This window comes from Melozone crissalis, unplaced genomic scaffold, assembly GCF_028551555.1.
Source record: "Melozone crissalis strain CALT ecotype California unplaced genomic scaffold, PUWL_Pcris_2 ptg000023l_1, whole genome shotgun sequence".
Taxonomy (NCBI): Eukaryota; Metazoa; Chordata; class Aves; order Passeriformes; family Passerellidae; genus Melozone; species Melozone crissalis.
Window position 1 is genome coordinate 34,867,543 of NW_026535801.1, and position 23,723 is coordinate 34,891,265.

A 23,723-nucleotide genomic window follows, 5' to 3' on the forward strand; every position below is an offset into this window, starting at 1 on the left:
TTAAACTAAAAATAATGTTGATGTTGGTACACAACACTACAATAATCTTTAAACCACTGAGCTTGCTTAAATTATTATCCAATGTATGTTCAGTGTTTTTCTCTTGCACTGGGTTAAACAGAGTTTAAATTGAAATTGTCTCTCTTCTTGGTATTTTTAGACTGAATATTAACTTTGGGTCAAAAGTAATCAGAATGTTATTTTTGCAAAAGAATATGATAATTCCGTGCCTTTTCCTTCAGGCTGTGAAGATGCCCCTAATATAATTCCCAGAGAATGCAGCATGCAGTGACCTTGGTGAGTAATTGATGAGACCTCACATAAGCACCTACCCTTTCCCTATACAATGCTGTTGCAGGATCATATTTGCAAAAAATGCCACAGCCAGCACGAGCCACAAGCACTGATAGATTCTATTGTGGCACCAAAGGAGGAATAAAAGCAGAGGCTGCAAAATATGTCATCTGAAAAGGAGCAGAAAATCTTGGAAAAGATTCTTTACAGTGAGCATTTTCCAACTATTTTAAGAGATGTACTTAATTCAAGATAAAACTGCTGTGTAAACATGGGAAACCATGAAAACTAATCTCATGATTTTGTTCAGAGAAATATTCTGCAGTTAAGCAAGACTAAATGTGTCTATTCCAAACAATGTTGTTTCTTTGTACCACTGCAGACCTCTCATTTCCAGGTTTTGTGTAACTGAATAAAACTGGCTTATTTGACTGTGGTTTTATTCCATTGTTAATATTCACAAGTATTGAGGAGAAATGGAAGGGAAAATTCATTTTCAATAGGTAACAACCTGTTACTTAAGTCATAATCTTCCTCTTTTTTACTTTTTTCCTGCTTTCCACACCATGTAGAGAGATCTTATTCCCAATGAGACTCTAACCATAGCCTATTGGATGATGTGACTTTAAGCAGCTGATATTTGATTTTTGCATCAAAGAAAAGAAACAAAAAAGCTAGGAAATTCCTCAGAAGCAAAATAATATATTTTTGTAATAAACTTATTCAATTGCTTATAATTACTTGATGATAATTCCCATCCTAAAGCATTTTAACAACCAGACACTTCCAACATATTTGCATAACTTCAAGTATTCTCACATTCATTTTGAAAATTTATACACATTTTTCCATTAAGTTCATATGATTAAACATGAGATAAGTGAACTACAGAAATCACAAAACATTCTTTTTATCATTAATAGATTGAGTCACTTTTCCTCTTTCTAAGTCCATTCCTCCTGATGCACCAGTCCATTGAGCCCTTTTCCCAACATGCCAGACCCAGGTTTTGTTAAAAAAGGCTACATGAAAAGGTAGATACACATTTACTTCATACTCAGATTCCCCCCTTGCATGTATGAAATATTTACAGTTTATAAATTTTATCCTGTGCATTTAAAAAATGAAGAAAATTATGAGTGGCAATCCGTACTTTGAAGGTAAGGTAAAGGCAGTAGACTTATCGTAAAAAGTGTTTCTTTTTCTGTCTTTTCTGACACAGTGCTAATGCCTGTATCAGAAAAGACAGAAAAAGAAAAAAAAATAGGTTCTATGAGGAATAGTGCCCAATTCACATCTTTTCTCATATTTTAAGCTCTAATTTGTGATTTAGTTTGGTGTGTTGTTCCTTGTGTCATCAGCAACACAATTTCTTTTTGTTGCTGTATTTTCATCTTTATCAAAAGACCCTGTGTGAGTGTTTGAGGGAATTTCCTTTCTACTCCTCTTAGATTGCTTCTTCATTGCTCTTGAGTAAGTACTCCACAGCTCACTTTTGCTCTAAGTTGTTTGATAAACTCTATGAGATGATAATATTTCCACATTTTATTGAAGAGTGTTTTATCCTTTTCTGGTGCCAAATGAATTCTTGCTGGGGTTCTGCACATTCCCACCTGAGTATTTAGCAAGGGTTACTATAGAGAGTGTTTGGAAAAAGCCAAAATGAGTATTTTGTAAAACATGTAACCCAAATAAAACATTTATGTTATATTAGCAGTGATAGAGTTGTGCATGGCTGTTAGCATTTGCCAATTTTACAAGGGAGAGCAGCATCGTTAGGAAAATGAAGAACTTTTTTCTATAGAATGAAGAGTTTTAAATCCACTCCACCTACAAATGCCTTCTTAAACAACCAGTAAAATTAAAATTTAAATGCAATTGAAGTTTGAAGCTCAAAATATCAGTGAAATTTTGAACCTCTGCTGCAATAAAATTGTCCTGTAACCAAAAAGAAAGATGACAATGTCAGTCATATAATTTGATCAGACTACGACGAAAGTCAATTTCTGTCTCTTTCAGATTCTGTCTAAAGCTTTTGATGAGGCCTGAAAGTTATCAAGGAAAGGCAGCCACAGAGTAATGCAGGCAGCTCCCTCTCCATCATCAAGACCACTGATATTTTGGTATTGAGGTGCAGGGATGCCTTAATAGCCACAGAAGTGTCACATAATTTTCACATTCTTCTATTTTATTGACAGAATATATATGGTTTAATTATATTTTGCCCTATCCACTGACTAGAACAGCTGATACTGGGCTATACAAATGGATGGTATTTATATATTTAGGCAAACAGAGGCGATATCTGTAAATAGAAATAATAAGTTTCATTAAACCAACTGGTTTAATAATTTCCAAATAATATGCTCAGAAAATGTAGCTGGGTGTACAGTCTTCCTGCCCTCAGGATTTGTGTGTCCAAAAGTACTTGCTTTCTTCACTTTTTTCTTTAATTAAAAACCTGCCCACAGACTTTGTCCTATCTTTGTAGCAAAGTGTCTTCATTTCACATGTCTGGGTTTTGTCACATTTAGGATACCAGTTTATAATTTGTTAGCAGGAGATGCATCACAAAGTGACTTTTCAGGTTGAGTCAACCACAAGCCATATTTGGGTCAGACAGGATTTTTTGTTGTGTGTCACAAGAAAAAAAGATTCTTCCTATAAAGTTTAAAATTCAGCTAACAGAGGCAAGGTGATGTGCTTTTTAATTAGCTGGACTTTTAACAAGTGGACCAATATTGTAACACAGACATGTGAAGCAGATAAAGGCCTCACTGTGGCAGTGACAGCCTCAAAACACTCACACAGACCCACGGCACATTTCATGTGCAAAAGGAGCCCAGTTTCTGCAGCTGAGCACACTTCTTGCACCAGACAATAATTGCAAGAGATTATTAGAGTTGGGGTGTAGTGATTACTTAGTTATAAGATAGATCTGGCTTTTTTCTTTGTATTTCTTAAATTACACTCCTCTAACTTTGCCCTGGATGGCGCTTTCTCGGCTTACTCATTTAAGCCTTACATTCAGGCAGAGAATTTGGGGGGGACACTGTCAATTTGTTAATAAGATAATTTTTTCTCCATTATTCTGCTGTGCAAAATCTATTTTACTGCTACAATACAATTGCTTGTTCTTCTTCCCTTTCTAAAACTGAAGAGGGACAATGAGAATGAATGGCCTGAGCCAGTCACAAACTGTGTCATGAGAGGTTCAGATGGGACATTAGGAAAATGTTTCTTCACTATGATGTTGTGCATACATCACCAGAAGAGGATACTGAGAGAGGGGGTGGAAATTTGTCCCTTGGAGGATTTCTAAGTTCAGCTACCACAAAAGCCACAGATGACCACAGCTGACCTGGGATAGTGATGCTTATGGTCCTTCCCAGAGAAAATGGTTGGACTCAATGATCTCCACAGTGTCCTTCAGGCCCAAAGTTCTTTGATTTAGCCAATATAATCAGGGATTATGCTGCTGTAAGGGTTTACCTTGTAACTGATAAATAAACTAATATCAAAGTAGGTAGACACAAAATGTGCAGAGGTTCAGAGAAAGTGATAATTCCAGCCTAAGAGCAGGTTAATTTACCAATAAAGAACAAGTGCTATGTTTTCCTGAAGCATAAAATCCTGATAAATTACTCCTCTTGGGTTGCTGCTTTACTGTTGATTTTAGAAGGGCTCTCAATGGAGTACATTACTTATCTGATAGTTTATCTAAACCCCTTCTTCTACTCTCTCTTTTTATGATAAGTCTATTGCCTTTACCTTATATAACTTTGAGTTCTGGTCACTTTGTTTCCTTTTTTATTTATGGGTACAGAAAAGTGACCTCATGCTTATGAAGATCATTTCATTGTGAAACTCTCCAGAATTACAGGTTGTTCTGGCTGATGTATCAGTAAACTTTAAATTGCCTCCTTTATCAGGCTGAAGTTTGTGTAATTTTGTTTACCAAAAATTCAATCTCTACATGAAATTTAATCAGGAAATAAAATCAAGAAGCTACCGAGGTCTGTTTCACATCCCATAATCACTTTAAATAGAAGTTCATTGAAATTATATGCTTATCTTAACTTTGAGGATAAAACATCTTTGGAAGATATTTAAATTTTCATGGAGTCATGGAACAATTTGAGTTGGAAGAGACCTTAATCATCATCTGTAAAGATTTGTTTTTGTGGAGGTTCTTTTGCTTTAAACTTATTTCCATATTAAACCTGTCCAGTGGTTGCAACACTAATTAGATTGACGCTGCATGGGATATCCAGACTTGTTGCATCTAAACCTGTTGATTTTCCCACTAGATGGCATTATGCATTAAGTGCAAGTTAATAATAGGTTGACTATAATTGCACATGCTGAAGATTTAAAAAATAAGAAATCATCTATTATGTTTGCTCTTAGTCTATGCTTAGAACTGTGGCTTAAAAATCACTTGACCTGCTTCTACCCAACAGCAACCCAATCCATCCTTAATGCATCAAATATGGATTTACTCAAAGCAATAAAGGAAGTCAGCCATGGCAACAATATCTGATCATGTGTGCAACGTGCTTTTTAGAATAAAACTTGCCCAACCATTTCTGCGTTTAACATTTAAAGAGTGACTTCAGTGCTGCAGATTGCTTCCTTTCTGGCTGCATGGCTCCAGCTGAAGTGAGGGGAGGTGTCCTAAGCAAAGCTGCAGTGCTGAAAATTGTTCTTAAATAAAGAGCCCCACATGAGCTTTTTTTTTTTATTTAGTAGCTAATTCAGGATAGGTAATCAGAATAATTTATCACTTCAAGTTTAAATATAGAGATGCTGCTGTTTCCTCCACCCAGATGAGCTATTAGCAACCCCTTTATAAAATTATGTGATGCTCAAGAGTGAGGCTTCTAGCACCTAAGATCCTGACCAGTGAAGGTCCATCTGAGGTGGAGCAGAAGTCCCACACCTTCAACAGAACTGATCAGATATATGTTTTCCACATATCTGTATTCCCTGTATTCTGTATTCTGAGCTGGGATTTTTCTTTGTTCTTCATGTAGAATGTAAGAGGCTCCAGGCTGGAAAAGGGCAATCCAATATTGCAACATTTTACTGCAAGAGAGGTGTAGAGTATGAGCTGGATGAACCAGTTCAGTTAGCCTGGCCCAATAATGGAAAAGTATCCAAGGACAAGAAATCAAGCAAATATTAGCTTAGTATAAAAAAGGTCTTTTAAATCCTCATGCTGTTGGAACACATAATAGAAAAGTAGAACTTGTGCTTGTTTCTAAATTGGCTTTTGTGAAGAGGGCAGATTGATGCCACCTGGAGAAACTTACCAAAAGATTGCCATGAACTCAGGCTGTTAAACTGTTTGTGTTTTCTGTTTAAAACTTTATTTTACTCATGCTATACCCGAAGGTTTGATAAACTATGAATTTAATTGTCCTGTGCAGTGCATGGGTGTAGATAATGCAATGTGTGATTCCTTGACACAGAAGTGCTTATGGTTTGTGTTTGCCTGTGATGGGTGATGGGATTCAACCCTTCTGTAACACTGCTATAAAAAACCTCATGAAATCTGCCTTCAACCAAATTGTTGAAGTACCTACAAACTGCAAATATGAACTAGGGTATAGATCCACTGAATTAGAGCAACTGGTTTCCTCTTGTCACTGGAGATGAAGAGATTGAATGTAGTTTTTGGTTGGTTAGTAATATTATAAATTAATAGACATTAATCATGTTTATTCCTATTAAATTACAATAATACATTAATTCCTATTACATTACAATAATACATTAATTGTATTATTGATTAATTTTAATACATACATGTATTTCATTAATAGGATCCAAAACTTGAGAGTTTCACAAATGGTATGAAATCGTATTGCTAGTTACCAGATTTTCATATGGAAAGGTTAGTGACAGAAATTTCCTTTATTATTTAGTCAATGGTGACCACTCAGTGAAAAGCACCATCCCAATGCTGGCATTTGAAGCATGCATCCTACATTGGGATCCTAATGGTTGTGCCCCAAGGGATTTCAATACACCCAGTTGTTCAATAACATACAACAGAGACAAGCAAGCATGTTAGAAAAATGGCTATTTGGAGGCATTTCTGCTCCTGAAAAAGCTGAATTACTCGAGACAAAGGGATTTTAGAGCACCCATTCCCCAGGCAGTGCATGATATGAATGCGTAAAGCAGTGATTATAAATCAGCACCGTGCTCAGCATCAGCTCTGTCCAGTCCTGCTCTGACATTGCAGAGGGACCAGGGAGGGCCAGCCTGGGTCACATCCCAGGGCCATCAATAGGAGATTTGTGCTCTCTGGGAGCTCTGCTTGTGCTCCACAAACTGCAGCCTGCAGCACTGACAGGGAGCTGCACCAACAGCATTTTAAATTCCTGATTTATAAGGCACATCTTGCTTTTGAGGCTCCAAGCTGGCACGGGCCATCACACCGAGTCCAAAAGCAGCACTCTGGTGTTTAATTACTGAACTCATTTACCTGTGATTCCTCATCTAAATGGGTCTGTCTTTCCAGGTCTGTCTTTCCAAGTTGCTTTTTGAATCTGCACTTGATTGATCTCTGCAGTAACAACTGGGTTTCCTGGTGACTTGTGGGGTCTGAAATTAGTAATTACCAGAGAGCTCTTCTAAAACACCTGAATTTTTTTTCAATTGTTAAAAAGTTTAAATGAAACATTGGATGGAGATGACTGGCAACATCCTGAAGGGGAAAATAGATCTTATTTAGGAGCAGCTTTTTTTTCTGATCTTCACACACAGAAATTAACACAGATGTTTTGGTGTATCTGCAATACAGTCCTGGCTGTAGTTGTGAGCACGAAAGTGCCAATTTCTTAATCTTTTTTTAGCAAATAAAGAAAAAACAAAATCAAGCAAATTAGTAAAGCACATTTAAACACAGCCAGGAAGTTGTGGATCTATTTTAGAAATTGTGAAGAAGGTGGCTCATCCTCAGATGGTGTTATTAAATTCCTAATGTCAGAATAAAAAAAAAACAAAAGGCAGTTTTACCTGCCCATTTGTAGCTGGACTCAGCTAGTGAAAGCAGGCTCCAGAAATGTTCTGGGGAGGAATTCCCTGCCAAACTCCCCCCTCCAGATGAATGAATAAATAAAAAGCACAAAACCCCAAACATTTACATTGAAAACACCTGCAGAGCTGGAGAGGTGTGTGCTTTGGCACTCCCTTCCTCTCTGAAGGCTCTGAGAACACTCTCCTTGTCCCCAGATGTGCCCAAAGGGTGGCACAGAGTAGCCTCTGCAAAGAGGGAAAAATGAGGATTTGGCTATCTAGCAAACAGGAAAAAAAGTTGTTGAGACAACATACAGCAGGAGTTATTATTTATTTGTTTTAGGCACCAGCCTTCAAAATAATTGAAACTATTTCAGATGTTACCATGGGGTATTAACTTGAAAATTAGGATTTTTTGGTATCTGTAAGCTTCATTCCATCTGTTCTTTCTGGCCCATGTTTATGCTGTTGGTATCTGTCTGGTTGCTGTCATTGCCCAGGAGTGAACCTTGGCCTGGTTCATGCTTAAATAGAGTATTTTTTATTTGCTTGAGTCTAATCATGGGGGAAAAAATAAAGCTCTATTTTGTTCATACTGACATTTTAGAAAATATCTATTTAATTTACATTTTTGGTAGAATATCTCTATGCAGGATAAATGCATGGTAAGTGTAAATTGCAGGATTGCAACTGTAGTGTATAAAGAAAATAATTATGTTATTTGAAGGTTAGCCATATAATTTTCTTTTATTCTTTTAGAATGGCAGTTGTATTTCAGCTATGTCATATTTTCTAGCAATGAGGAATTTTTAATGGCTTCACTTAGGTACAGAGAACACGGTAATGGTCAGGAATTTGGCAGAGGACAGTGTTTGCTTTCACCACTGTGTGATTCATCAGAACTCTCGCAGGATGGTGGTCACAGAGCAGTGCTGCCAAAGGCGTCAGCAGCCTTGGACACCTTTACATTACAAATTTTAGTGACACAAAAAGGCTGTGGCAGCTGTCCCCACCTGGAGAGCATCACCCTGAGCTTGGTGGAGCTTCACTGTGCAGAGTTAACAGCTGAGACCTCGGAAGCATCAGAGGGGCACCAGGACAGTGCCACACCTGAGCTAAAAAGCCCAAATGCTCTGCAGGGCTAAATGGGCTCAGGACACAGAGGAGCAGCAGCAGCTCTGATGTCTGTGTAAACAGAGGCTCTCACAGCTCTTTGTTTCTGCAAAGGCTTTTTAATAACAAAGTGAAAAATCTGCTGCCCTTCAGGATTTAATAATGAGTGCACCTGCACTGCTGCCACCGTGAGCTGCTTTAGCTGGCTGTGGATTGGAGGTGTGTGTGCCTTTCCAGTTGCCTCTGCGAATGTGTATAAAGAAAACCCTGGCATTGCAGCCCAGCTCTGTCTGTGAGCCACCAGGAGCTTAGGCAGCCACTGGAGTGTTTGTTTTATTGCACTGGAGAACAGGGAATCATAATACCACTCACTCTCCAGGATACATCTTGGTTAAGGACTTTACTGGTGTAGCTGTAGCTGGATATGTCCTCCTGGTGTAGCTGTGCTAGGTAAAATGATGTTTTCCTGAGAAAAATAGTACTTGAGAGCTCCACATGGAAAGTGCTGCATGAGAACTGCATAATGCAATTCCTTATGAGGAGGGAAACCATAGTCATTGTTGCTCTTCCCTGCAGAACTCAGACCACACCTCTCCCACTGAAGTCTGTGTGCTTTAGAGTCCCAGAAGAGGTTTAAGTTCTGTGATCAGGCTAATTTAATAGGAGAGGTTTAATTATTTGATACCACAGGAAAAAAATAGAATTACTGACTTTTGCATCCTTTCCAAATCTGACATTTCCAAGCAGGTCTGTGGTGGCAGTCTCAGAGGACCCGTGCAGTCCCCAGCACAGCCAAAGGATAACCTGTTGCTAAGCAACCAATATAAGTGTGCTGCTCAACATTTATTTCATTTGGAAAGAACGTATTCTTTAAGTACTTCATCTTAGCTACCGAGCACAAAGAGTTTTCTCCTTGTTTTTCTGTAGCTGTGCACATGTGTGAAACAGCCAATTTGCACAACCAAATGTGCACTCCCAAGAACAGGAGCCAGAGAGGAACAGGCAAAATGGAAGGTATAAAAAACTGGCACGAGTGCTTTAGCCCTTTCTGAGATCAGCATCCTGAACTTGCCTCTTTGTGTCTTTGTTCAGCCTAATTGGAAACGGGATGCCTTGGAGCATGGACGTGGCAGAGCTCTCTGCAGGGCTCTCCAGTGTTTGTTGGTGCAGCCTCTTTTGAAGATGTCAGGGTTTTCCCACTGACACAAAGAAACACTTTTCACCCCTGCAAGCAAAGCCAGAACATAACACTGAATTTCCATCCTGAAGACTCCAAATCTCAGATTCTGCACTTCAGAAAAGCAGCTAAAGAGCTTCAGAAAAGAGCACTTACTGCCCTCCAATTAACACCACTTTCCCTTTAGTGCTTGTCCCTACAGTGAAATGAAACCCTCTAGATCTGCTAGACTTTTGTGTGTGTGTCTGAAATCAGCCTTGGCTGAACAGCCTCTAGCTGGATTGTCCTTGGAGGAGTTGTTAGTCATGTTTTCCAGTTCAGAGTACATTTGGTGCCTGAGTATCTCAAGAGCTTTTTGTTCCCAGCCAGTGAAGGTCTCTCTGCTGCTGGCCCAATGGCTCATGCTGGACACAGACAGACGTCTCACTGCCCTCTGACCAAGTGGCATGGACACACACTTTGCCTTCAACTGGTGTGGCTTCCAAATGATGTGTTGTGACAAATGAAATGCAGCGTGGGAGTACTACAGTGTTTGCAAGCTAAGCTGTGTCTTGGGAGCAGTAACTAACAACTACAGCTTTTTTTAGAGCTGAGGAAAATTAAGCTCGGTGTTGAAGAAACGCAGCTGAGCTCCGCATGGAATCCTGCAGCTTTGGTGACTGAAGACTCTTGGTGTCTTGGACTATTCAGGTGCACAAATCTCTCTGTGCCCCTCTCCCTCGCTTCACTCTGATTTCTGTGCTCAAGCAGGGCATTGTCTTGCAGACATCTCTTCATTGGAGGTCTCACTTTAAGTGTTTGCCTCCCATCAGGATGCAGAGCTCCCAGAGCTGAATCAATACTTCTTTCTTCTGTCAGCCATAGTCCATGCAGGAGCTCTGCTGTCAACAGGGTGACACTGCAGCGCCACATCACACAGCCTGGCTGTCACACCTGGGGGCAGGAGAGACAATGTGCTGCTTAACCTGGCAGCCTGGCCATGAAGAGATTGAGTTGGGTTTGAGACAGAAATAATTGTTATTTTCCATCACAGGGTTTTGATCTGTTACAGCAAATTGTTGGCTGTCTTGCTTCATTTAGGGAATACTTTCCCAAAACTGCTGCTTCCTATTTTTTTGGAACATTCAGTGACCTCTTGCTGCAGAGAAGTACAAGATCAACCAACCAACCAACCAACCAACCAACTGACCAACCAACCAACTAACCAACCAACCAACCAACTAACTGACCAACCAACCAACTAACTGACCAACCAGCCAACCAACCAACCAACCAACCAACCAACCAACCAACTGACCAACCAATCAACCAACCAACAAACCAACTAACCGACCAACCAACTAACTGACCAACCAACCAACTAACTGACCAACCAACCAACCAACCAACTGACCAACCAACTAACTGACCAACCAACCAACCAACTAACCAACCAACCAACCAACCAACCAACCAACCCTGTCACAAGAAGCTGACATGAAAAACAACTCCTATGAAAGTTATCTAACCAAATCCAAAGCAGACTTGTTTAATGAGTGAGCAAGTAGGGAAATGCAAGAGTCTGGGGGTTTTTTCAAGCCCAAATAAAATACAGAGGTCAGGAAAAGGATAAAACAAAATGGGCCAAGATGTTTATTTTTCGAGATGCTTGATTTCAAGTTGCAAGATTTACAACAGCATTTGGGTTTGGGGAAAAAAATCAGCATTTTTCACTAAAAAAAACTTATCAGGGAATGGTTAACAAACACTCGCAAGAGGACGGTGTGTGAGTAACATATACTGAAATAAAACTACAGGGGGAATAAATTACAGACAAAAATACAGCACAAATAAAGAGCAAGGGTATCTTAAGCAAAGTGTAATTCTAAATTGAGTAAAGGGCAAAAGATGAGATGTAGTTTCACAGGAAATCTGAAATAGCTCCAGTTAAGCCTAACTTAGGATGCAGAATATGGTATATTTGAAATACATCTATGTATTCCTGTATATTTGAGGCATCTTGAGAGGCTGTAAGCACCATTATGCAGTAGCTTGTGTAAATATCCTGAGTGAACCAATGATGAGGAGGGGGAATATAAAATGCAGAGCACAGATTTGGCTAAAACTCAATATTTTGGAGGGGATTTAATATAACTTTAAAGAAAATGCAAGAAAAATAGAGAATAGATGAGGATCTGTGATTCTTCCAAGGGTATATTATATGCCCTCTACAAATAATTTTACGACCTAAGAGGGAGAAAGGAGGAAATTCAAGTCAGCATGCTTAATACACTTATACTAACTCAATTTTATTATAATAATATTTTATATATTTATATATATAAAATATTCTATATATATATTTATATATTAATATATAATAATATTTTTGACATTTTAGATGCTGTGTAAAATAAATCCCTTCATAGTGCCGATATAAACAAATATTTTCCCTTTGCCCTCGGTCAGCTGCTCAAGTACTTTCCCTTTGCCCTGGGGACTTTCTGCTCAAACTCTTTGTTCTTTTGAAGAGCCACTCCTCTGGAATTAGGCTCCCTGGTTGGCCACTGTATGCCATTCTCCTGATAGGACAGCAGGTGGATCTGGGCAGCAGCCAAAGGGGACAAGCTGTGACCCAGGGACAGCAGGGGTAGCAGCACTGACACACTAAACTTCAGCACTGGAGGAGAATTTCTCCTCTGGCACTTCAAAAATGAAAATTGACATTCATAGCCACATTCTACCTAAGGAATGGCCCGACCTGAAGAAGGTAATAAGAGTTTAGATATTCAGTGCCTTAGGTTATCAGCAGTCATTTCTACCAATGGGATTTTTGAAAGAACAAATGAATGAGGGGTTTTGGGGTAAATATCTCTAGGTTTTTGTCTAATTTGGGATATTTTTCCAACTGTAAAATATTTGTATTTCAACACTTTGAAAAGACTCCAGTCAGAAAAGCATGTAAAACTGGGGTCTGTTCCCCATTTTTTATTTATTCTGAAGCAATTCTTAAAGTTTTCCTTGAGTTTTTTGAGACACAAAATTTTTGGATAATAAGGTATAAATTCCACTTTCTTGATAAAAATAGAGCTGTTCTGTTCCATTACTAAATGGTACTCACTTTTGTTTTAAATAAAATAAATAATCAAATATTAGACAAAATTAATGTTAACTAAGACAAATTTATTCACATCATTATACCCACAGGCATGAAATCATTAACTTCAATGGGAGTGGGGTCACTCGAAGTACAGCTAATTGATCATGATAATTTTACTAATATCTGTTCTTTTTTCAGTTACTAGAAAGAAGTAGCCTGTTGTATTTAAAACAGAAAATCTCAGTTGTCAGAGCACTGAAGCTATAAGTGAATTTCTGTTAACTTATTGTTGTTGTTGTTGTTATTGTTGTTGTTATTATTCAGTGTCATAAATTTATTCTTGTCCACAATGTTTTTGTGGAATGCATTTTAGAATGAAAAATGTCATTTAGGTTTTAATGTAATCAATCTGAAAGGATTTCATATCTATTAGCTCTGCACTGCTGTGATTTTAAGCAGTCCACTTTCAGTCAATATTAGGGAGAGAGCAGCTGGGAAATGTAAACAGCATATTAGAAAAAAAAAAGTCATGAGAAAACCTGGCATTGAAAACATACATAGGATTATTTCTTCATTAGTTGTGAAAAATAACATCATTATGCACAAAACCTCCTGGAAACGAATGTTTGTTTCCTTGTTTGGCTAGGAAGGTTTTTATAAATATCTATTTGAACACCCTATTTGTAATAATAACAGCTCCTGATGAAAAACACGTACACTGGATAATGTAGGTGAGGCTACAGATACTTTTATAATAATTATGTCTGTTTTAAATGGATAGGAGGTTAAATATCCATACTAGAAAGACAGGTTGCTTTTACACATTTCAGATTTTGTTGTCTGTGCAATAACTTCATAAAAACACCTATAGAATTCATTCTGATGTTATATGGGTTTTTTAAAAAAATTAAATATTTTTGTCTGTAGGTACTTTAAAAGGGCAATAAGTTCACTGACTTAAAATGACCCCAAGAATTCCTTGATGTTCACAGATGTACATCAAGACTGAATTCACTAATGTTAGACACTGTGGGCCAGCACTGCATTTCTTTAAACAGAGATAAAGAGGAAAATACCAAATTTTTAAAATTTAATTTCCACCTGCTAGGTTTTTTTCCCTCTGTTCTGAGTGATTCCATGATTTATTAATGGGCTCAGAGTAGAAAACAACTCTCAGAATTCCCTGGAGTCCTGTGGAAATCCAAGCCATTAACACAGATCATGCAAGGAAAACCAATGAGGCATCTTAACATGCACACATTTATTTAGTGCTAAACTTCATGTTTCCAGCTTTGTAAATACTGGACCTTCAAACTAGAAAATTCTATTGTCAAGGAACTGGTTTAACAGCCTAGGAAAATATCACAGGTATAGAAAATCACAGAAAAAAACAGATAGGGACTGTCAATTCCTACAACTAATACCTGAGGGGAAGAAAGAATAAAATAAGTTCAAAATCAGTGAATTTCTCTATTGCCTATGGGCTCCTTCAGTACCCATTTCAGGTGCTTGTTTTCTGCTCAGCTTACAATTGCAATTAGCATAGATCTAGTTTATAATTCTCATTAGTTGTCACTCATTAAATTTCCCAAAATTTCAGTATTTTTACATGCATATAAACCTCCAGATGTGTAAATTTAAATAAAATTTACATAGTTTCATAGTTAAACAGAGCACACAGCCTCAGTGAGTGCATCTCTGGCTGAGGTCAGGAGCTTTGGCTCTTCACACCCCCATCAGGAGAGCTCACAGTGGCACTAAGTGATGATTTGGTATCACAGGAAATTCAGGACTGTGTCCAAATCGTTTACACTTCTGCAAAACAAATGCCTGCTCTTACTGAGTTTCATTTCTAATGTTTCTTTTTTGGAGAAATGGGAATTGTGAGCATTGTTTTCACCCAGAGATTTCAAGAGTTCATTCCTTTCTAATTGATAATTTATGGAAGTAAAAGGAAATCAGCATTTTATGTAGGTTTTGCAATTTTTGCATGAACAATTCTGAATCACTCTGGAAGAATCAATGAGCATCCAAGCTTCTCCTTTTTAGCTTCTCTTCCCTGTTTAAATATTAATAGACAAGAGGCTGACCTTCACTCCTGCTGCTGAGTCATGGAAGCTGAAAAGTGGAATCAATGCATCTTTGTGCTAATGATTAACTGATCACAGATTGGAAAGTTGTCGGCTCCATTTTCACACCGCCAGATGCTTAATTTCATTTTTTCAGTGTTAAAATTATTTCAGTTAGAACCTCAAAGTAGTAAGCAACTTTAAACATTTTTAAAGAAGTTGCTTAAAAATGTTGTTGAACTGGAAATTAAAATTCCAGCTGTACAAATACCATTAGTCCAGTCCAGCTATACACTTCTGATGTCAGTGAGGCTACTCTGGCTCAGAGCTCAGCACATGTAAGGGTTTCTCCTGAATGAGGTATTTTTGTAAGAACTGCTATTATTATTATTATTATTATTATTATTATTATTATTATTACTGCAGAGAGCTAACTAGCCCTGGCTTTCTCTCCTTTCCTCCACAGAGATATGGATATGGTGGATGGGTGCAGCTGGATCATCACTGCAAGGTTTGGGCTCTTTGGTGCTCAGAGCTGATCTTGTGTCATCATCAGGAATAGAAACTCATATATTGGAGAAGCAAAATGGCAATAAGATTGGCTCTGTTTTTGATACAGATTTCTCTAGAGGTCTATTTTTCCTATGAAGTAGTATCAGACCAAGTCCTAATAGACCCCAGCAGAACCTTTTACCTGAAGGATGAAACTCACACCCTCTTGTATGAACCAGCATCCATTCTTCTTCATCATTTCACTTTAACACTTGGAATGGATAGCTCTGAAAAAGTCTTTCCAAAAAGAGAGGTCAGGCTAAAGCAGATTACATACAGATTTGGGTTGAGTTAGACGCAGTCATGACAAGCAAACCCAAAAGGAACTGATATTTTAATAAACAAGAACAAGCCACCTGGTAAACCAAAGCATGGATGGCACAGCTTTTGGGATACATGGCAGCTGCAGGAAGGAGACAGGGACTGGACACATTTCTGGTGATTTTGTTACAGGTCTGGTGCTAAAATTCTGTGCTAAAAATAGTTTGCAGAGGAACTTTGTGGCAAGTCAATAATGGCCTTACACACTTTTCTGAGAATTCCATCCAGCCTACTTCTGTCTGGAAATGCTGCATGACAAAACATGCATGGCAAAACAAAATCCTGTTCAGACATGTGGAGCTGGGGACGTTAACTCCTAAGATTTAAAAATCTCCAAAGGCCTCCCATATCATTCTCTGAAGAAGCAGAAGTGTCAAACTGGAAGAAAATAATTACATGCATATTTTAAAAGTGCATTTTGCGATGTGACTGAGTAGTTTGGTGAGGGGAGAATTTTAAATGTAGTTTGCTGAACTAAATCAGCCTGCAGGACTTAATTTTTAAATGTCTCTCTCTTAACTTCCACATACATTAATCAAAACAAATATTAGGTAATTTTTAGGATGGGATGGAATAGGGAAGTATAGAATAGAACAGTAAAGACCAGGTCATCTATTCATATGTGATGAAGTGCTTGGTTCTACTGTGCCTTTTGCTCACACCCCAATTTTTTTTTTTTAATTGGACAACCTGTAGCAATACACTAAACTTTTCTTAATGCATTTGAGTGTATGGCTACAGTAAATCTCTCCATCAGGTTGGAAAACCAGTTTTACAAGAACCTGAAGTATTTCACCAGGGGATCAGGACCCTGCAGTTGGAATATTTCACATAATTTTCACAACCCATGATACAGCTAACAAGTAACTTGACAGGTTGCCAAGGCAGCACACTTAGATTTGTTGAGGATGGCTTTAAAATATTCATTAGGACAGTATATTTGTGAATGATGCATGAAGTTAGTAACAAATTCAAGGTTAAGAACAGTTTGAGTTCTCAGAAGAGGGGGGCAGAACCCCCCCTGGCTGGGCACACTGGTAATAAATATTCTGATTTAACAGGTTCTTTTCTGTAGAAAAATTGACAGGTTCCTAAGTAAGACCAATTTTGTGAGGAAAAATAAAGTGGCCTTTGGAGAGAGCGAGAAATCCCTTTTTTTGAAGGGCCCAAAGACTGCCTTGCCCTCAGCTCCTGTTTACTGGGAAGGTGAAGGAATGGCTGCTGGGTTTTCTTGTGTGGATTTCAGTTTTCACCTGCAGATGGAGTGTGTTCTCTGCCCAGGGCCCCTGCACTGACCCAGCCCACATGCACAGCACCAGGGCATGCTCTGCCTTTCCATTTACCCCTGCAGCAGATTAAAACAACCTGGAAATACTCAGGGCTTGCAGGTTTTGGTTGTATCTCATCCATTTGTGTCAGCAGAAATCCTGTTGTGTCTGTAGCAGCTGGTGGGCACCCTAATTGTAACAGACAATTTCCCTAATTTGGTGACACTGCCTCTCTTTGAACAATTCACAAATCAACCAAATATGACATTTCAAAAGTTTCCAGGGTGATAAAGGAACACATTTCGTGACTCTGATAACATTTTGAACTTCCTAGGTCTGGAAATTGGTGGCATATAAGAAAGTTTTACACTAATTCAGGTCATGGTTTTATACTGTGTATAAGTTTTGTTTGCGAGTTTTTTTTCCCCGAATTCTTCAATTTTTTTTTTTCTTACAAAGGAGAAAATGTAATCTGAAGACAACACAATAGGTCTCCTTTTGTCTGAGTTATCACTGGTGATAAGAAATCACTGGACTGAAATTAACTGTGTTACACAATTATTTCTGTAGTTACTGGAATCATTGTGATGCTATTGAACACACACATACCCAAAGGGAAAATTTAGCACAGATTTAATTAGAGCATTGTTTTGAGGTCAAAATTTGGTTTGAGGATAAACTTGGATTAAGGTACCTGGTATGTCTTCCAAATAAATATACAGTGATGTACATTGCAAAAGGAAAGGGATTTTTTAATATAATTCTGAAGAATTAAATCAGAACTACCAATGACTGTTTTATTCATATCTATTTTTAAAATAGTTTCTGTTTAAAAATACCTACTGAATAGAAATAAAAGATAAAAATTTTGCCACTGTATTTCTGTAAGGAGCACAATATATCAAGAGACTATAAATTAGCAGGTACTACTTTGTCACATTTATAATATATGAAAATGTCATTTCACAGGGACAGGCAAAGATGATGAAGGATGGAAAGGTTTTTAGAGTTATCCAAGAGAACTGCTGGGATCCAGAAGTACGGATTAAAGAGATGGACCAGTCAGGTACAGTTCCACAAAGGAACTCAAATAATTCTGCTTCACTTAGAGTAACAACTTCTCTGTCAGTACATCTGAAAGTGCTCAACAACAATATCAAAAAAAGGTTTAATATACTAATTCCTTGGTTTTAATTTGCTGATAGTAATTGGAAACTGATATTCTTTATATTTAGAAGGAACCTGTGCCCATAACTTTCCGCATTCTCAGTAGCAACTTATTCCCCACTAGAATTTATTAATTTTGGTGGGATTTAGGACACTAAGGAACTCATTGACAAAAGTAAGGATGACTGACCCTGGACTTGAAATGGCACCATACATTCCAGTTAAAACATTCATGAAGGAGGAGGAAGACCCTTCATTTTTTTTCCAAATATTAAAAATAGTCTTTTTACACATAGGATTTCTTGTATGTCTGTTTCCTTTTCTAATACCTTTTTTCTCTTTATCCATGTTTCAGCCTCACTCTATGTTTTTGCTGTAGGACGCTGAGCCTAGAGAACTGGTACAATTACTTTGTCAGAAAAGGGTTTTCCTCATTTAGAAATTTAGCCAGATGCCAAATTTGCAAATTTATTTTCCATCATGTTCCATGCAAGCCCCTATATAAGGTTGGTAAAATGGGAGACTGAGAATGAGGGAAGAAATTTCTAGGCTGATCAATTATTTTTGCTAGTTCTTATTAACACTGTAATTCCAAATTACTCTTGTAAGAGAAATATTATGTTACTAAAAGATTATTTTTTCTTAGATTGAGGCCCGAATAGTTCCTACATCAGTTTCCCAGTAGACACAACTTATATATCTTCAATTTTTCATAAGGAACAAACACCTGGATTGCTTAAAATAACAGATATTGTACAAGTAGCATCTTTATGATTATTGCTTCCTCCTCTCAGGCCTTATCACCCTCAACAAGCACATGAAAGAGGTTGTAGCCAGCAGGGAGTTGGTCTCTTCTCCAAGATGACAAATAATAAACAAGAAGAAACTGCCTGAAATTGCACCAGGGGAGGTTTAGATTTGATATTAGCAAAAATTTCTTCCCTAGAAATGTTGTCAAGCCCTAGAGCAGCCCTGGTGTAGTCCCCATCCCTGGAGGGATTTAAAGGATGTGCAGATGTGGTGCCTGGGGACACAGTTCAGGGGTGGGCTTGGCAGAACTGGATTCATGGTTGGAATCAATGCTCTTAGAGGTCTTTTCAACATAACTTATTCTGTGTTAGGAGATAGTCTGGGTTATTCTTCTTAGGGAGGTTTAGTGCAACACACAACATAGGCTAGCTTGGGAACCCACCAGGTAGTGAGCACAAAAAATGCAAACACAATTTAGACAATTTTCATCTACTTCATTTTCACCCTGGAAAATCAGTATTTGAAGCTCCAACCATTAGACATTTAATGGGAATGCCAGAAAGCCTTTGCAGACTGTGAAATATGCTGCCTTGTCACAGAATCATAGAATCATGGCCTGACTAGGCTGTAACGTTTCTCTGAGTTAGCTCAGGGATTTTGGGGATTACCAAATCACTCAACTACACAGTGGATCATAAATAGCCTTTGGGCATCTTTCTCTTTCAGATATTTCCCCCAGCACTAATGGCAAGTTTCTACAAAGCAGCTCTGCCCCATATGTTTGTTGTAGACAAAGGGAAAACACAGGAGGATTTTTTTTTTAAGTTTTTGCAGCAGTTCTCCAGAAAAGAAAATGTATCATGAAAGCAGCATCACAATATTTCTTCATGGACTAAACAGTGCTCACTTGATTAAAAAAAAATGTAAACCTGTATGTTACAGCACCATCTGGTGACTTGTGCCCTAAAAATGTCCCTTTTTATTACAGCACTCCAGACATACAGGTATCAGCCAATTAATTATGTGGGAGGGAAAAAAAGCCTTTGTGTTTTTTATTCTTTCATTCTTACTGCTCAGCTAATGATAAAGACTATGGACCACATTTATTCCTTTTTGGTTTAGAAAGCTCTAGCTACTTAGTTCAGACTGCTTTCTCTTACACGGGCTGAGGTAGATTATACCCAAAATTTAACCTCCAAACATGGCATAATTCTGGGACAAAGATGCAAGAAGTCTCCCAGCTGAACTAAACTAGAATCAGTCACTGAAAGTTATTTTTAACTCAGAGAGATAAGTTGGTTAAAAGGCTTTGTTTGTGCAATGCCCAAGAAATCCTGCCAGTAATAAGAAAGGTCTCCAGTGGAGCAAGGAGACTCAATTAGTTCTCCCAGTCATATGTCCTATGTCTAATTGATGTACATACTTCTATCTTGATCCACTCAATAAAGCAAGCTATCCATGTAACTCAATAAAACAAGCTGTAAAAGAAATTACCATCACAGTTCTGTGACACAAATCATCACAATTTTGTCTGAGAAAATATATCAGTTCATCCTAACTGCCTTTCCTTGTTATTTTCTCCTTTGTAAAACCCTCTGAAGAGAGTAAAAATGTAGAGGCTTTTCTGTGCTGATTCTTCTTCCTAAAGCTAATGTCTGGGAACAGTCAACTTGGAAATGTATCTTTAAGGTTTATGTTAAATTTGCTCAGAAGTGTAAAAATGGATTGAAAGCAGATACAATGGTCATTTCTGAAAACATGGAGAATGTTCTCAACAGACTAAACAAGTGCCCATATTGGTGGATGATCTAACTTGGATAACTCAGTATTTATGTAATTTTGCAGACCTAATCCTTACCCCTAAACCTTTGCTGCTGTACATAATATTAATCAGATCTTGTAGCAATCTGAGTCATCTTCTCCTCTTGTTTCCTACTTAAACTTGTGAGGAGGAGGATAAATCATTTAAATCATTCAAATATTTTGGCAAGTCATTTAGAGTTCTCCTAGAGTTCATTCTGCTGGAGGTTTTTTCTGCCATCTTTTGTTCTAGTAGTTTTACTACTAACAACCAAGTTAAATTTTCTAAAGCATGACAAGATATGTGCAAAAATACTATAAACAAACCTATAAAAACACCAAAACAAAACAGTTTTGCATGTAACTATTTTGTGAATTCCTAATTACTCTTTATTGTTTATTTTGTTTGTCTTCCAGGTTTGTTGTTTTCACTCTGTAACCTGTGATACAAAATATTATAATAGAGATTTGTGTTTGAGCAGAAACAAAACAACATGGACTTAACTCTTTTTATTTTTAACATCAAAGTTATTTCTGAAAACAGGCAGATTTTTTTATATTTACAATCTCAGTAGTCCAGACACAAGATGAATGAAACCTAACACAATTTAGCTTTGGGAACACTTAGGAAAGCGTTGTTTAACAACAATCGTTGACATAATGTTATTTATCTTTGAGCTAATACATTTATTTATTTAATATATATGAAAAATTCACCCCAAAGTAAACCTGAGTTACTGTATTTTGTTGGTTTAATGTCAGTTTCATTCATGTAAGAGTAATACTAAATTGCTATTTTAATTTTTTGTACATGTGCATACTAAATCCTTCTAAAATCAAAAAAACTAATTTCCCAAATTAGCTAGTTTGAATATGGTAGTGTTTTTTCTTTCTACTTAGCAAAAATATCCAGATCCTAATAAATTGATACACTATGAGTTTTATTGCTGTGATCCTTAATTTAAAAAAAATAATAATTTCTCTATGTCACTGTTAAATCAGTCTTTCTTATCATTAAAGCTTTTACATTCTGCCTCTCAAACCAAAGTACTTTCTTATTTACAACATTTTCTCAAAAACAAAAATGAAGCATTAATATTTGCTTTTTCTTCCTCAGGAGTCACCGTCCAAGTCCTGTCCACAGTCCCTGTAATGTTCAGCTACTGGGTAAGTTCCAACTAAGATATTGCATAATTCATATGTAGCAACGTTTTTAAAATACAAAAGCATCTTCCTACAAATTGAAGTAATCACTAGAACTGTCTGCTGTGAAAAAGAAAAGGCAAAAAGGGAGTGCAGGTGTGAGAAGATGTCTGCAGGATGTCCTGGCAAAGCTCCACACCAGAGCACACTCAGTAAGAAAAGATGAAACAACTGAATTCCTTATGGGGGCAGCTGGAAATGGAGAGAAAATATATCCAAAATGAATCCATGGTTAGCAGACAGACACATATGTACACATTCCAGAAAGTTAGACATCAGTCAGTACTTTCTGAAGGAAAAAAAAAAAAGACATAAAGGATGCATTTGTGGCCTTGTCCCACTTTCTTTTAAATGTGGCATGGGACTCATTAACCTAGAATGCTTTGAATCCTAAAATTCAGGAGCAAATTTAAGTTCCTATGTTCCCCATGTGGTGATCTTGAATGCTTCAAAGAAATAAAGACAGGATGAGGAGATAAATCACAGCAAAATGCTGTTCTAAATACATTCTGGATGTGACTTCAGCAATGTGCACAGGTCAAGATGCTTATATGTAAATGGATTTGTGCATTTAGAACTATTGTGCTAAGCCCACATATAAGAAATACCATTGATTTTCATCATTTCTAGTTAGTAACTCCTCTTCAAAACTTTATTCTGGTATCTAAGGGAATATTTTCCATTAAATATGTATTGGGGGAAAAAAACCTAGAGATTGATTGCATGGATATTGCACTTCCTTGTTAGAATTATGGATGTTATCTCCTTCTAAATGTTAGAGAAGTTTGCTCAAGCTTTCTCTGTAGAATTCACATGCTCCAACATTTCACATTTCTTATTTTTATTTCTTCAGCTCCAGTAATAGGAGAGTAAATATTCATTGCTATGTATAAAAATTATATACTGAGGTTTTTGCACGGGGATAAACAAAACCAGGGGACTGCTTTACACAAAAGACCAGGTACTTATGTGCATCAGCAACCTGGGCTTTATTGCACTCATCCTGAGCAGTAAAGGCAACAGCAGTTGATGAAATATTCAAGAGAAAAAGCAGAACTGTACCCAGAGGTTTTAAAGCAAGGCAGAATTTAGCTCTATTTTCCAGCTATTCAGAGCTGTAAAGCAAATTTGGGTTCAAACCCTACCAGTTGTCTGCAATGACATTTATCCAGTAACTTCCAAAGGTGATAACATTTGAGAACTAGATTTATATGCACTGCTCTGCTTCACATCTTACCAGGCCAAACCTCAGGATACTTTAGACCTTGCCCAGCTGTTAAACAATGACTTAGCTGCTACAGTAAAGAAGCATCCCAAGAGGTTTGTTGGGCTGGGCACGTTACCCCTGCAAGCTCCAGAGCTGGCTGTGAGGGAAATGCAGCGCTGTGTGAATGAACTGGGCTTTCCTGGAGTGCAGATTGGATCTCATGTCAACGAGTGGGACCTGAATGCCCCAGAGCTCCACGATGTTTATGCTGTGAGTAGCTGTTGCTTTCCTTCTTTGGGGGAATTCTGTGATATGGAAATCTGTCTAAAAATGTCTGGGAGCACACTGAGTCATCATTTGAGCCTTCTAATCTGCTTAGTGATCAGAGAGACTCAGCTTTAGTTGTAAATCATAATTCTTTATAGGATATAATGGCAATGATACAAAACACTCTGAAACATATTTTAGAATAATGAATAACAAATTTTGTTTTATTATATGAGTTCTCACTGTAGATCTGCCTTCTTGATTTGTGAGGATAAGTGCAATATCAAATAAAGCACTGTTTGCATTTGAGTTCAAGTTTCTATATCCAATCCTATTGAAATAACTGATAAACCCCCCTGAGATTATCAGAGATAGCACCAAAGTACCACACAGAACTATGTAAACAGGACCAAAATTCCCAAACTGA

General features: G+C 37.6%; 1 protein-coding gene across 3 annotated transcripts in view; it reads left to right on the forward strand.

Moving 5' to 3' along the window:
* Positions 1-241: 241 nt before the first annotated feature.
* Positions 242-23,723, forward strand: part of ACMSD (aminocarboxymuconate semialdehyde decarboxylase) — a 33,187-nt gene continuing 9,705 nt past the window's right edge. The window contains exons 1-5 of one of the 3 annotated variants that reach the window (XM_054277986.1): positions 242-297; positions 15,228-15,272; positions 17,872-17,968; positions 21,737-21,786; positions 23,063-23,299. In XM_054277986.1, coding sequence (XP_054133961.1) covers positions 277-297; positions 15,228-15,272; positions 17,872-17,968; positions 21,737-21,786; positions 23,063-23,299 — 450 coding nt within the window. In that variant the 5' untranslated portion in view covers positions 242-276. Of the gene's footprint in view, positions 298-12,305; positions 12,363-15,227; positions 15,273-17,871; positions 17,969-21,736; positions 21,787-23,062; positions 23,300-23,723 lie in introns of those variants that run through there. The other 2 variants (XM_054277988.1, XM_054277987.1) reach the window with 2 other exon arrangements.